This window comes from Perna viridis, chromosome 4 (assembly GCF_037379345.1).
Source record: "Perna viridis isolate PV_CMFRI_1.1 ecotype Kerala chromosome 4, ASM3737934v1, whole genome shotgun sequence".
NCBI lineage: Eukaryota > Metazoa > Mollusca > Bivalvia > Mytilida > Mytilidae > Perna > Perna viridis.
The window spans coordinates 29384883-29400414 of record NC_142448.1 but is presented as its reverse complement, the minus strand read 5'-3'; the positions used below and the strand labels follow the sequence as shown (position 1 = coordinate 29400414).

At 31.5% G+C, this 15532-nt stretch overlaps 1 protein-coding gene across 5 annotated transcripts in view; it reads right to left on the bottom strand.

Moving 5' to 3' along the window:
• Nucleotides 1–3681: 3681 nt before the first annotated feature.
• The window catches only part of LOC148619656 (heparan-alpha-glucosaminide N-acetyltransferase-like), a 28116-nt gene continuing 16265 nt past the window's right edge, over nucleotides 3682–15532 (bottom strand). For 4 of the 5 annotated variants that reach the window (XM_088579809.1, XM_088579810.1, XM_088579805.1 and 1 more), the window contains 9 exons: nucleotides 15083–15234; nucleotides 13586–13698; nucleotides 11838–11959; nucleotides 10927–11053; nucleotides 9688–9774; nucleotides 8479–8553; nucleotides 7522–7592; nucleotides 6338–6450; nucleotides 3682–4817 (listed from right to left, as the gene is read on the bottom strand). In XM_088579809.1, the coding sequence (XP_088435935.1) occupies nucleotides 4642–4817; nucleotides 6338–6450; nucleotides 7522–7592; nucleotides 8479–8553; nucleotides 9688–9774; nucleotides 10927–11053; nucleotides 11838–11959; nucleotides 13586–13698; nucleotides 15083–15234 (1036 nt within the window). In that variant the 3' untranslated portion in view covers nucleotides 3682–4641. Of the gene's footprint in view, nucleotides 4818–5600; nucleotides 5792–6337; nucleotides 6451–7521; nucleotides 7593–8478; nucleotides 8554–9687; nucleotides 9775–10926; nucleotides 11054–11837; nucleotides 11960–13585; nucleotides 13699–15082; nucleotides 15235–15532 lie in introns of all 5 variants that reach the window. The other variant, XM_088579806.1, reaches the window with a different exon arrangement.

Here is a 15532-nt window from a genome sequence, read left to right as displayed (position 1 = left end):
AATTATAGCGGAAATCAAAAGACTGAAATCCAGGGCCATAAACCAGACATGGAAAACAAACACACACAACAAATAACATGACATGACCAAAATAATACATACAAAGAAACAAAAGTAAATGAGCAACTAAAAACTGGGGGCATGGGTTAGGTGCGCCGGTAGGGTAAGCGTCCTCCCTCTGCTTTTCTTAAAACATCCGCCGAATTGTTCATAAAATGTCAAGATTCGAGTAGACGAAAGAGAAAAGGAAATCTAAGACACGTTGAACAAATCAGTTTTCATGGTACAGATGGATACACTGTAACGATACACCAGTTCATGATGACGACCATAAAACTTCTGTAATGATGACTTCAATCTTGTAGCAATATAACCCTGTTCCAGAAGCCTTACTGTAAGAAGTCTAGCGCGGTACAAAAAGTTTATGTAGTTACAGAAAATTTTGGTATAACGTATGAGTTGGGGTATGAAAACTCCATACGTAAGTGCTGAAGGGATGTTGTCACAGATGAAAGAAGAGTTGACTAAATGAAAAGTCATCGCTTTTATCGTATAGTTTGGTCTTAATATTCCTATACCACTGATCTCTAAGTGTAGTTCAAGATATAAGGCCGACTTCACAGTGTCTGTAGTATCCTTTATCTGAAGTTCTTTGGGGTGGATTCCCCAAACTAGGATTTTTTAACGATGCTACGTCATCTATAACCGGAAACTAAGATTAAAGTTTCTAGCTAAACGGTGTTCCTTCGTTTGAATCAGATCAGGTATAAAGTCAGCCCAATAATAGTGAAGGAATAGATCAGCAATTAGAGGACCACAATTTGTTCCCATTGGAATGCCCACCGATTGTTCAAAAAAGCGTCCACCACCCTGGACAAATATGTTGGTAAAAATTTCCAGCATTTTGAAAACATCTTCTTCGGTATATTTGAAAGATATGTTTTTTTGTACAAAGTATGAGGAGTCTCTACCAAGAACTATATACTTGTATCTTGGTGTAACGTCAGTTAATTTAGAAACAACGATGTATTATGTTTTTGAGTCGGGATTTCAACTGAATACTAGTATGGGAAATCGAAGTACAAAGAGTTGAAAAATCTTAGTTTTATTGATATTGTATTCTGATATATTCTTGAATTGAGGATTGGCAAAAGATCTTTTGAATTTATCAGGATCTACATTGAACTTATACCAATAACAAGTGACAAGTGAGGTAAGACTGGAGACCCTAGTTGACAGCTGGGAGTATAGAAATAAAAAATAAAAAAGTTTTGAAAGAGGTTTGGTAGTACATTTTTCAGATCCAGCTATTTTCAAGCGTTGTTTGTATAGATTCTTGTGGAGTTTAGGAATCCAGTACATAGACGGTAGATCACAATTAATCATTGTCTTTGGTAGAGTTTTTTGAAGAAGAGGATATCAGATATATGGTTTTCCACTACCTCTTCTTTGAAGAGTGTGGTAGCAGTACAAGTCTTATAACTGCTATTATTTTCTACGTTTTCCATCTGATAATAAGCATTCGATGCAATACGTTATGCAGACAAAAACAATGTTCAGGACTTTGTCTGCCGGTACAACATATTTGGCATGTATATTAGACAATGTGTTTGCTACATGGGGTCTTCGAAACCTGATGTGGCACTGACACTCGTTGACCTACTTAAAACTTTCATACGTTTAAAAAATAAAGACCTCAAATCCTTTACCCACTTTGAGAGTGACTCAGAGTCTTCTTGTTCTCCTTTCATTCATTTTCTTACGTAGTCATCTACGGCATCCATAACAACTTTAAATTCATAAATCCATTTAACGGAGCTTTGTCTACGGTCCTTGAGACCTTTAGGAAGAACCTTACGGAAATGTTCGTTTTCGATGATGTTTTAATTTCCTGTAATGACGTGAACGGAAGCACCAACAGTCAGATTTAGCCTTGAAGTCCTAAATCTCGAGGTGCTGCAATAGCCTTTTACAGTCGGTGAAGTTTAGAAATATGAAATAATAGGTATTGGTTTGTCTTTGAAACACGGGGGATTTTTCTTTTGTGACGTTTATGTGATGGAGGATGTTAGCCAAATTAATTGCATCTATACCTTTGTTGACAAACGGTTATAGAAGAAGTGATCGTTTTTTTTCAATCTTGACCTTAACACAAACTGGTTTAGAGAGTCCGTGGAAACCAATATCCAAAATGATGGCTACAAGTGATGAGGTGGGTTCAGAAACACATCTCTTTTTGTAACAGACCCGAAACCACAAAATAACACGGTATTGTTAACAATCATAATTCGGCTAATTGAAATGTCAAAAAAGGTTATAGGTTATGCATGTACCTTGAGAATTTCAGAAAAATTCAGCGAATTGGCTGTGTGAAAAGAACTTCTGTTGTAATGATTAAATCACTTAAATTCTTCTCTTTTGTAATAAATAATGTTTGTATGTTGTCAATCTATCTAAAGGTATCTAAAGGTTTTTTGTCTTTTGACATTGGCTTTTTATGGTACCTGCACAAATTCACTCATTAGATGTAAGTCGAATGTGGTAATTGCTGGTAAAGTTTACTGCGCGTGTTTACATATGGCATTCAACAGAATTTTGTTCAGAAAAAGAAGGTAACGAAAAAATGAGTCGAATTTAACCACAGTTGGTTATTACAAAATAAAGGTGTATCCAGGCGACAAGATAATTTTAACATAGACTACCGAATTGCTTTAGAACATTTATATCCTTCACCACTTCTATCATTGTATGGCGTTTGATACATCTTCCACGGTTTCTGTTCAAGACAGGTATTGATAATAATTTAAAATTTCATATTTATAAAGAGAAATATTTATACAATATGCAAAGAAGCGATACTAAAATGGTTCAGTAAATGTTTATTGCCCTGAAAAAAAATCAGGGGTGTTTCTTTTTTATCGTTATTACGTCATGAAAAGTCAATTTGGCTCATATTGCAAGTGTTCTCGTGTTTTATGTTACGTCTTGTTTTCATTACCATTAGTTTTGATTTGTAATCTATCTATTCTGTTCGCTACACTGTGTATACAGATCGTCTTTGTATCCTGTTTTCACATTCAGTTTATGTATTTGAATTCCGATACATCTGAAATGTTCCACTATTGACGCTTCGATATTTTTGCCGACATTTTGCCGTTTTTAATAGCAGACAGGATTGTTTGGTAGTTATAGGAATGATATCACACAGAATAAGATTCTGTAGCCCTTTTCACAAAAATTCGTAAGAGTAAAATTAGTCGTAAGTTATGACGTCACAATATTTTTATTTACTATGACGTCATAACTAACGACTAATTTTACTCTTACGATTTTTTGTGAAAAGGACCACTGGAAAGGACTTAATGTTGTATAACGTGTGTCTAATGCTTTTGCTGTTATTCATTGAGCAAATACAATGTTTTGAACTTATTTTTTGTGCTACCAATTACCGAATGTTAATCAAAATGACAGAAAATTATGGGAACCTTATTAACTTAAGTAAATGTTTCAGACAGAATCATTTAATCAGGATTTTAAACTCGTGACTAATATTTTGATTTGAATTATAATAAACTCGTTCTTGTCATGTTTTACTTTTATCAGCTATTTGGAATGTCAATTGGATGTTATATATTGTAATTTGGTAATACAAAATGAAAAATCCATACTATAATGACTAGAAAAAAATAAACTATCATCCAATACTTTCTTTAAAAAATACTGAATATTCTTTATTTCGTTGGAATGAGTTCGTTGTTAATAAATTTGACATTTGTACATTTAATCCAGCATCACTTATTGAGAGTCTTTTTTTTAATTTTTCATCCTTAAAAAAAAAACAACAGAAAATGCATTGAACTAAAATCAAATGAACATAAGAAAGAAAAAAAAAAACATTTACAGGAATCAGACTTCAAACATTTACAGGAATCAGACTTCAAATTTCCATTAACAAAACCTAGTATGCAAGTAATAATATACCATAATATTTATATTAAACTTTTTCACTAGAAACTACCAAAATTTACCGATGGGCAATAAACTTGTTAGATAAAGCATGTTTGAAGTCATATGGTAACGCAATAAATGTCAAGTGTTTCTGCATTCAACACATACAAAACACTTTTCGCGCAATATTTACCCCCACTTACAACGTACGCTCAATCTATATAAAGCAATATACCAAATTTTAAATCCACCCATCCATTGGGAGCAGAGGAAAAAACCTTTATACGAACTTCGGACAGACATCAGAGGGATGGTCGGGAAAGGCGATTCCAATATACCTCCCACTCGTTGGGTGTGGGTAAAAAAAATAAACAATTTAGCAGATTAATTGTTCTGCACCAATAATATCATTTTAATTTATTGGGAGAAAAAATGGTTGTTCTTCTCAATAATTTTACAAAGGAAGTTGATTTAGCAAAATAAACAGCAGTATTAAAAATATAAATAATGTCAATGTTAGTATTTATGACTTTGAGTAAATGATATACACAACAAGTAGAGAACATTCACTATACCAGATAGTGTCGATGCATTTTTTACATAATAAAACAGTATAACATCAGACATATATACATCATTCACAATCATAATACTGACATATGCACTTTTGTGCTTAAATTAATGCATCTTTATTTAAATGGTAAAGAACAGTTGTTTCTGGAAACAGTAGACAGCCACAATGACCCAGATAGCAGTACCATAGATGTCCATCCCCAACAAAGGTCCATGTCTAAGGGGCACATGCCAGCTAATTGGGAAAGTGCGATGAAATAGTTCATGTCCCATATACACCAGAATGGAATTCATACCTATATCAAAAATATTAATAATTGATATTAAAGACTGGCAGCTTTCTTTTTCATCTTTTTTGGATTTAAAACACTGTAAATTACTGTATTATATTACTGATATATAGGATTGGGATTTAACGGCAATGATGAAAACTTAGATTGTAAAAGAGTAAATATAATATTAAATCAAAGATGAAAAATGTTACCATAAGGGCATGCACTACACAGACAAGTATCCAATATATAAACTTGTTATATAGAACACATAGGATTGACTAACTTACAAGGAAATACATATTTATTTATAGAAAAATTAAACAATAAACAGGGCTGGTAATCTGAACAAAGTTAAATTGCACAATCTCTTAAAAATTACATTACATGTTAACGATAACTGATTTTAAACTGGCAGTCTACATGACAAACATTTTGAAAGATGTGAACATTTAATTTCTTAGAATACTGATATGGCTTTGGGTTGTTGTAGGGTGATTTGTGACATTTGCAGGAAAATTATTGGGGAATATGAGGTTCATATTTTGAAAGTTGTTTTTAATGATACATGAGCCATAACAAAGAAGCTAAAAAAGTAATTCTTTTAACAGCTTTTGCAGATATACATTATAAATACTCCAAATATATTAATAATGATTAGTGCTACATATATCATTTTTCCTCTAATGTAGACTTAAGACTTATGGCAATGTTTAAAGTACATGGGCATGCAGAAAACAGTATTTTAAAAGTGATCAGTGTAAGGGAAGGTAGTGCCAAAGAAGGAAATATTAAAATGTTGTTTACGATTAAATCAAGAGATTATATGCTGACAAAGATCTTTCTCCTATACATCTGGTATGTAAAGAAACACCAGAATACTGGTCCCCAAACATGCATGGGTAACAGTTGATAATGTGTTTCTGATACAAAGAAACCCACAGGGAAGTATGGCTGCATGATCAAATGGAACATATACATGCAGATTGAATTCATTCCTACAGAGAGAGAAATCAAATTGGTCAAACATGAGTGGTATGATCTTTTTTTAATAAAAAATTTGTGTATTACAGGTCAAATTTAAACAGCTTTGACAACTCCTTAGTTTACAGAGGAAGCAGACATAAATTAACACTTTCAAATGAAAAAAATATAATGATGGCTACAATTTGGAACAAATGGTCCATCTGTAATTAACATGAAACCTTTTGATGTAAGCAAGGTTCCACTTCACCACCGGTTTCAGACTATAAAAATGTATGTTTTATTCCACTGATATACATATGATTGGTCAAGACTAAAAACCCTGCAGAACAAGTGAAAAAAATGTCTGTGTTATAAAAAATTAATGGCACTATTTTTCATATCACCTTTTTATACTAATGTATTAGTTCAAATGAAGTTTGATTTTTAACAATTGAAAAGACTTATATCCCAGATAAAAAAAACAATCATTCACTAAAAAAAAATTAATAATAAGATAGAACATTGAAACCCACAAAATGACAGTAAGAAAACCATAGAAAAATTCATTTACTACATACCTGGATAATAAAAGGGAGCACCATTCCAGAGTTTCCACTCATCAATCATCAGATAGCAGAATGATAACAATATAAAGGCAAATCCTCCAGTACAAAATATAAATGAAATGGACCTAAAAAAAAAAACCAGAAAATTTGGAATTAATTACACATGTAGCTAACCTAGAACTGTCAAGTTGCCTGTATTTTTTCCACAATTTTTTTTTCAGAAAACATGGGGCATTAATGGAACATTAAGTGATGACCTTCTACATAATGGTGAAAAAGTGGGGATGGCAAAATGTTCAAAATTGCCTTACTCGAGAACTACATTTTTTATTTTGCTGAAAATTGAACGTAACCTGTTCATAATTTATCATCTGGAAATCATTGGGGGACAGACAGACGGACAAGCACCTTTCAGAGGGTATCACACAATACCTTGCCACTTAATTTGGCTGGGTAAAAAAATACAGATACAAATGGCTTTATGTTTTGTAATGCTTTTAGGATTAGAATTATATTTTTATTGTCAGATGAAAAAAAAAAACTTGAATTGAATGAGAATAATAGATAACATATACAACTCTCCATGGTAGCATCATCAACCAAATGTGGAATTATTCAGTATAAAACTGCCATCAAAATTCATTGTAGAAAACAAATACTGTAAACCTCGAATTTTAGTGATTATTTTGGTTTATTTTCTGAGCAAGGAAAAATTGCAGAAATAAATCTGTGGATACCTCCCTTTATCATGTTTATTATGCAAAAGGTAGATAGAGTGGATGTTATTGAAAAAAACAGCACAGAAATTGAATTGACACGTGAAAATCAGTATCGTAAAAAATAGCACAGAAATTGAATTGACACGTGGAAATCAGTATCGTCAAATATAGGTTGTTTTACAGTAAAAAGATCAATAAAAGGTTATTGCTCCTTTCTTACAAGTGGGGATAAAATAATATCATGGAGTGTTAAAGTAGAGTTTTGTGTAAACTAAGTTATTCAAAACATTTCAAACTGTTTTCCCAGTTTACTACTATCATATAATTACTGTGAAGTATCCAGTAGCAATACATTTGTATCACAACTTTTATGTTGACAGAATATGAAAACCAGTCAAAAATAATAATAAAGTAAACCTTGAAAACAAGTAATTGCATAGAATCAAAATAAAAAGACATGTTTAAACATATTCATACCACATATTTTTATTTACAGGAATCCAGCCGCCATTTTTACTGAACTTGCACAGAATTCCTGCTAACAGACACTGAAATAAGAACAAACAATCAAGTTGATAAAACATCTAACAGAACTTCCTTGAGCACTCCTGTAATTCTCCCATTGACTAGATTTGCATTTTAATTTGAATATGTGCAATCTAACAACTGGTCGAGTGTGAACATTTTTTTCCGTCAGAGCTTGGTCCTTTTGAGATAGGTTTCACTCTATATATTCTTGTTCTTGTACAATAAAAATCGATAGTCCCTTAAAAACAGACAGAAATATTCCATATTATTTCAACAGTAAAATAAGTATGGTATTAAAATTCCGTGTTTTAAGTCCAAGTCCCTATTTACTGCATTTTAACTGGTACTATTTTATGTACAAGTATTTTTATTGGGGGCACAGTAGTTTTCATATTTTATATTTTGTTTACTATTAAAGTACAAGTTTTGCTATTTCCTTCATGGGTGATAAAAAATGTACATGTTCTGAATTGTTCTTGTTTTCTCAATGTTTTCGTGGTTTGTTACATGCAATTGTATCTGTATCTCCAAATATCACGTCAGCTGAAGCATATATATATGGCAGTTAAATAGATATGTTTTAGGCTTTGCCTATGAGGAATGAAGCTAATTGAACTCAAATGACAAATTTGTTGATAATAATTAACCCCATGCCATTATAGGGAATGTCTCGACTGACAGGAATATGCCAGACTTCCTATAACACTCACTCAGTGCCTGCCTTTAAAGTGCAAACAATCACTCTAAAATTTTGTAAGTTTTTTCTGACAGAATAATTTGGAGCCATTCATGTTTAAGAAAATCTACATATCCAGGAGTCACTGATGATTCAGTTCTATAAATGTGTATAAGTTTTTGGTAAAGAATATGAAATATGCAAATTTATGTAAATAAGTAAACTTTTACCAATACAAATCCCCACATTAGGAATCTTTTCACTCTCTGACGTCTGTTTCTGTAGGTCATAAAAATCTTTCCTGCCTGAAAATATATATTAATTTCCGAATTCAAATCAATGTGTCTCATTAATTATTTTTTTACATACATGTATATACAATTGAAAAAAAAATAGGTTATTAATGGAACATCAACTGATACCCCACCATGTAATGGTAAAGCATGGGATATGACAAGACAACTTGAAAAGTACATTTAAAGATTTTGCTGAAAATTAAACTTAACCAATAATGCATGATATTTCATGGTACTAAACAACTCTGAAAAGTTAAAAAAAAAATAATTGATTCATTCACTTCATTTGGTGGTGAGGGTACAATAAAAAAATATGAACCATTTTAATTTGAAAAAAATTAAAATACATAAAATTGTTAAAATCTGAGTATATATATACATTATGTCCTCACATGAGCCTTTTGATGATCTGGGATTGAATGGTATGAGAAATACTGTTGTTCTCATTAGTGGATCAGGGAAGAATTAAGACAAAAAAGATATTTTAGTTCTAAGGAATGGAGTAAATTTTAGAGATTCAATACAGTCAAGTGAAGAGACCTTTTTTGTTCAGTAAACACTGTATAAAGGCAATAAGACACCTCTATGAAGTCAATAAGAAAATTATACAACTAGTCATTTCCAAAGCTGTCACTATGACATCACACTGCTAAGGCAGAAACTTCAATACCTAATCAATACTTATGTTGACATAAACTAAAACATTTGATTATTTGATTATGAGGTTTTGGAAATACAAGTGGATAATGAGGTCAGGTATCAAATCAAGGTACATTAATCAAGTTTTGTAATAATCATTTACAACATTTGCAATATATATGACTTACAAAAAGTTTGTCTACCCCGGACTTGACTTTTTATGAGCAACTCGGCGGGTGTTTCTTGAAAAACAGAGGATGCTTACCCTACCGGTGCACCTGGTCCATGCTCCCAGTTTTTAGTGGAGTCCGAGTTGCTCATTTACTTTTGTTACTTTATATGTATGATTTTAGTTACTTTATGTTCTTTGTTGTGTATGTCTGTTTTCCATGTCTGGTCCATGTCCCTGGATTACATTCTTTTGATTACCGCTATAACATTGGTTTCCTTGATTACTCTCTTACAAAAAGATGTCTTTTATTCACAATGACAAACACTATTTACCTGTAATCCAAGAAAGCAAAGAACACATGAGGTCAAAGTCCCTACCAGGCCTTCTGGGTCATATGATATAGTATTCTTGTACACTTCCTGTAATAAAGGGATTAAATTAGTTTTTTTGGAAAGCAATGAGCTCAGAGTAAACATATTATGAAAAAGTTGCTTTTCTAAAAGTGAAAAATGTAATCAAACACTGATAAAAATTCAAGACCAATTAATATGTCTGTTGCTTCAAGGGACAGAAAAAAATTATTATTATAACAAGAAAGAAGTTAATTGGAAAACACACAAGTAACACATCTCTTGTTGAGTATTCCACAAGTTGCAAAGCTGACAATAAAACAAAAACAAAAACTCTGACAATGGTAAAACAACATACCTCTCCCTCGTTCTGAGTGGGGGTATAATAAAACAACATGTTTGTTTGTTCATGGTTGTGTTTAATTTATTACTTTTAAAAGGAAAACAGTCAAGAAAAGAAAATATTCAACCTTTAACTGATTTAATATTTACATATACATAGGCCTACTAATTCATTCAAAATCTAAATGGGAATATGTTGAATATAGTTTTATAAAAATTAATATGAACAGAAATTTAACCAAAACAAGATGTTGTAAGTCTTGTCATGCTAGACATACCCCATTCATAAATACAGTTGGGATCATATAGCCTTGATAATCACTTACAACATATGCACCATTTATATGAAGCCACCCACTAAATTTGAAACCAAGATTTTTGAGACGAAAAATTTTCATATGGTGAAAAATGGCAAAAAGTCCCACAAAACAGGACATTGATAAATGACAGCATCAAAAATGGCTTGCAAGGTATGCCAAACTAAATGAAGCTACACTAAAAAAAATTAAATCAATCCAGAGCTTAGATCCATGTGATGAACATTTTCTCTTTCATTCCACATAGTTAAAAGAGACAAAGTCTCTCTAAACAGGAAGTTGATATCATGTATGCTCCTTCTATATTAAGTTATACAACTCTGAAATCAATACATTAATAGGGAGCCGAAATTCAGATGGACATAAGCTTGGAATGATGGACAAAGTGATTCCAACATATCCCCAACTCAGTGAGTGGTGTATAATAATACCTTCGGGCAACTCCAAATGTATAGCTAATATACAAATATATCAGTGGTATAACTGTAAATAATCCTAAAGGACCTCCATTAAATCCTTACTTAGAATTACAAATTTTGTGAGGTTATAATAAGCACTGTACCTTACTGGTAGGATTCTGATAAATATGTGCATCACCAAATATTTTTCTGTCTATGTATCCATGTGCTCCACCAGTACAGTTAAAATATTTCCCATGTTCTGCAAACCCTCCTGGTCCTAAATAACCCCTATAACCAAATACAGGTGACAGACAGGTGTCAAATTTAAAATAATTTTGTTTTCAAATTCTTCACCTACATATACAAACATTAAGACAGTGACATAGAAATGATCAATTTAAAGATGTAAAGATATATTATACAAGTATTCTTCAACATTATACACATATTGCCTGCAGTAGAGGGACTTACTTGGTTTATCACCTTCTTCCACAGGCAATATATGTTATGCTGAATACCATTTTTAATAAACCACATTTTTACGACCATGTGCATTAACTTTTAAGAAACACAAGTGTACTTGTTGCAAAACTTCAGACATAGTGAAAGTCAAACTGGAATGAAATTTACAAGTATTTTAACATTCTTAATAAATCAACAATAGCAAAAGAACAAAAATAACACTTCCACTACCATTTTTTTTTTCTAAAACCAATATTTTATTCCTCAATGTAAAATTGTTGTATGATAGCTCATTTCCAGAGCAAAATATCAACTATCTGCTACCTGTTCAGGTGTTTAATTTTGGGCATGAATTTGTTTCACAGTAGAGGATGAAAAATACATCGACGAAAACTGCTTGCTTGTGAGAACTACTCCTTGACCAGTATACATATCAGGTAAGTACCTAGTTCACAAAATGAATTTTAAAAGGTACAACAAACACTGTACCAATATTTTTCCAAAACCCTTGGAAGTGTTTTTAGTTTTGTTCAATATGTGACATTTTGGAAAGACATTGCCAACCATTAAATACCTGCATAAAATATAAAACAATTGTATTTATACTTACTTTGGACACCCTGGTACATCCAGTCCAAAGGTCAAAGCACAATAGATACCAATAAAGAAAATGTTAATGACCCATTCTATAATATAGTCTGTTATATCTCTAAACGGATTGGTTCTAGAAGTCTGCAGATAAAAATTCAATGAATTATTTTCAACTAGTGCTGTGCATAGTTTACAGTAATTAAGCCTTTTTGAATTAACTTCAGCTTGTACCTGGTTGACAGTAACTAACCTTTACTTCAATCGGAGTTGTTAATTCAACATTACAGCGAGTTGATAATTACATGGGTACCAATTTCAATCTCGAAAGACAGTGTCCAAAATTTCTATACCAATAAAATAGAACACAATGGTATGACATAGGGCAGATTTCTACTAGAGTGTTGGCTAATATACTCAGCAGCTTATTTAACTTTGTATTGAAATCATTACCAGTAATTTTCACCTAGCTGTATTCCCTTAGATTTGTTTTATTCTAAGAAGACAAATTGTACACAAATCATCAACAAATTGCCATTTTAAGTAGCACTCAAGCTAAGAATCACACAAAATGTGATTCATGGGTAAAAAGCCTACATATTTTTATTTTTGATATTTTGTTTGAATTGCCATAGTAAACAGAAATTAACATTCAGTTTTTCATACAAACCATGTTCTTAGGAGATAAAAATTATATAATTACACATTTCATAGTATAGACTCATAAAACAACATAATTACAAAAATAAAAATATGTAGCCTTTTTCAGGGTGCAGCACATTTTTCAGATTTTGCATGATTCTTAGCTGGAGTGCTACTTATAAATGTAAAACAACTTAATTACAAAAATAAAAATATGTAGCCTTTTTTGGGGTGCAGCACATTTTTCAGATTTTGCATGATTCTTAGCTTGAGTGCTACTTATAAATGTATATGAATATAATATGTCAGATAAGGAATAGGGATACAGTTAATGAGTTTATAATTTACATGATGCAGTACTAAACCAATGATGACAAACATTTTTAATCTACATAACCTGTAAACAGGGTGTTTATCAAGTAGAAAGCAAAGATTTCCTTATTTGGTGAAAATGATAAACAAACAATTTGCTGAGAATTTGTTTAGTTGAAAAAAATCATGCAGAGGATGTTAAATTTTCCAAATACTATTTATAGTATTTTCTAATTAGACTTAAATAGAAAATATCTAATAAACTCTATTTTCACCTATACTTTCATTGTTGAAAACATGTCAACATATCTGTGTGCAAAAGATATATCACTAATGGCCTGCTTTTGAATGAAGTTGGAACTGTACTTATAAAAGCAAAACCTTCTGACAGTGTCATTGTCTCATGAATAATTTTCCAACATCTGTATTGTTAATATCAAGTGACTGTTCATCCAAAGAATCATAGTCTTGGGTCAAAAGATCTCATTTTTTATATCTTTGATATGTAGTTCAGAATGATTCAGATTTGAAATTCGGCAATGTTTTGTAATATTTTTTTACATTCAGTGTAATGCACTATCATTTTTTCTTCCAAAGGAAGAAAACTCTGATTTTGCCAATTTTTTACAAGGTTTGATAAGAAAAAAATAATGGTTCACTAAAAAAACAAAATGCTTTATGCTACTTCACAAAAAGATACATGACATTTTTTATATGATTTATTTATTTCTAGTTTTGATAATTCTAAGGTGGACAGCTACTAAATCACATTTAAAAAAAAAAAAAAAAACTTTTATAATTATTTACTAAACTTACACCACTCTGGTCTTCCAGTTTGGCAAAGAACATGTGCATTGTGGCAATGATGAGATAAGTACCAGCAAATCTCTGTAATACACCTGGGATCCTAAACTTGGTCAAATGTACAGCTGAAGATAGTTTAGAAACTTTTTGAACTTTGCAAAAATACATTTTTAATTATGAATTGAACATTAAATTTGAAAAAAAAAGATACATAAATGCCATCAAGAAAACGAAATTCGATAAATAAAAGTTCTTAAAAGGTTCCATAATTATTTTTAAAGCAGTTAATTCCTGAAATCAATACACATGTACCAACTGTCTGTATTTCATTATACATTTAAAAAGGAGCACATCTTATATTCTTAAAAATTACTACTGCAGAACTAAAAAAATTCTTTCTTGTGTCTTTGACAAATTGAAACAGATTATCAAAAGCTATTAAAACAATCAGAAAATGAGTGATGTAACTTTCATTAGAAATATAGCTATGCTTCCGGGTGGTTTAAGCTACACTTTCTAGGTAGAAATAGGCCTTCATTATATGGTTTTGTCCTACTGTATTACCACAAAACACCTGTGTGATCTTTCTGACAGTCTTTGTGGTCATTGGTAAAATGTAGGGCAGATTTCTATCTAGAGAGCTACTTTAATCACTCTGACTCAACAGTCTAGCTATTTTGCAGTGGAAGTAGTTTCACTCTATTTCAAATTGCCATAAATTTTGAATTTAATTTAACCTATAAGAATCACAGTCAAATTTAAAATACATATAAAATTAAACATCATTATGCTTTTGTTTTTCTTGGAAAAAGCAAATGTTGAGTTCAAAATACATTCATTGACGCTTAATATAATAGAAAGCGTAATCAAGGGAACCAAGGTTATAGCGGTAATCAAAAGAATGCAATTCAGGGACAAAGACCAGACATAGAATACAGACATACACAACACAGAACACAAAGTAACTAAAATCATACATACAAAGCAACAAAAGCAAATGAGCAACTCAGACTCCACTAAAAACTGGGAGCATGGACCAGGTGCACCGGTAGGGTAAGCGTCGTCCCTCTGCTTTTTCTAGAAACACCCACCGAGTTACTCATAAAAAGTAAAGTCTGGGGTAGACGAAAGAGGAAAGGAAAACTATGACATGTTGAACAAATCAGTTTTCATGGTGCAGATGGATACACTGTAACGATCCACGAGATCATGATGATGACCATAAAACTTCTGTAGTGATGACTTCAATCTTGTAGCAACATAACCCTGCTCCAGAAGCCTATTTATTAGAATTCAAGTGCAAAACAAAAAGCCTAAACAAATTCCTAAAATTAGGATTTTTAAAATTATCATTTAATTTGATTAGTAACTGACCTCTTTATCTTAAAGTTTGTTACTTTACATACATTTAGCATTTCACAAATTTAAATCAGTTTTAAAATAGAGAGTTTGGGTTTTCCATCTATCTTTAATTAGTTAAAAGTGAGTTTCTGGTTCTTTATAACTTACCTTGGCAACCATCGGAATTAATCATCAAACCAAGGAGAAAGAGGATACAAGATCTTTTGAAAATCTTCCAGAATATTTTATATTTTGGTGTGTTGGACCTTAGCAAACTGGTGTAGGAATATGCCATAGATGTTCCCATTATAAATACAAACCTAAAAATTAAGCATACTGGTATTTATAATAATACTATTCAACAATGCAAAAGACAATCACAAAATAGCTCTTTTGAATCCCAACAGTTTCTTGTTTATCGAAAATAACTCAATTTGTAATAAGTTTTCTGGTTGGTTGGTTCTCTGAGCAAACCGACATATTTTGTGTTTGATACAATTTACAAATTTTATAAACAGTTTGTGGTTTATATATGTAAACTGCCGCAAACCAGGATATTTCATATACCAATAACCTTTTGAAAAATTAGAAATACTCTTTATTAGTTCGAACGCTAGT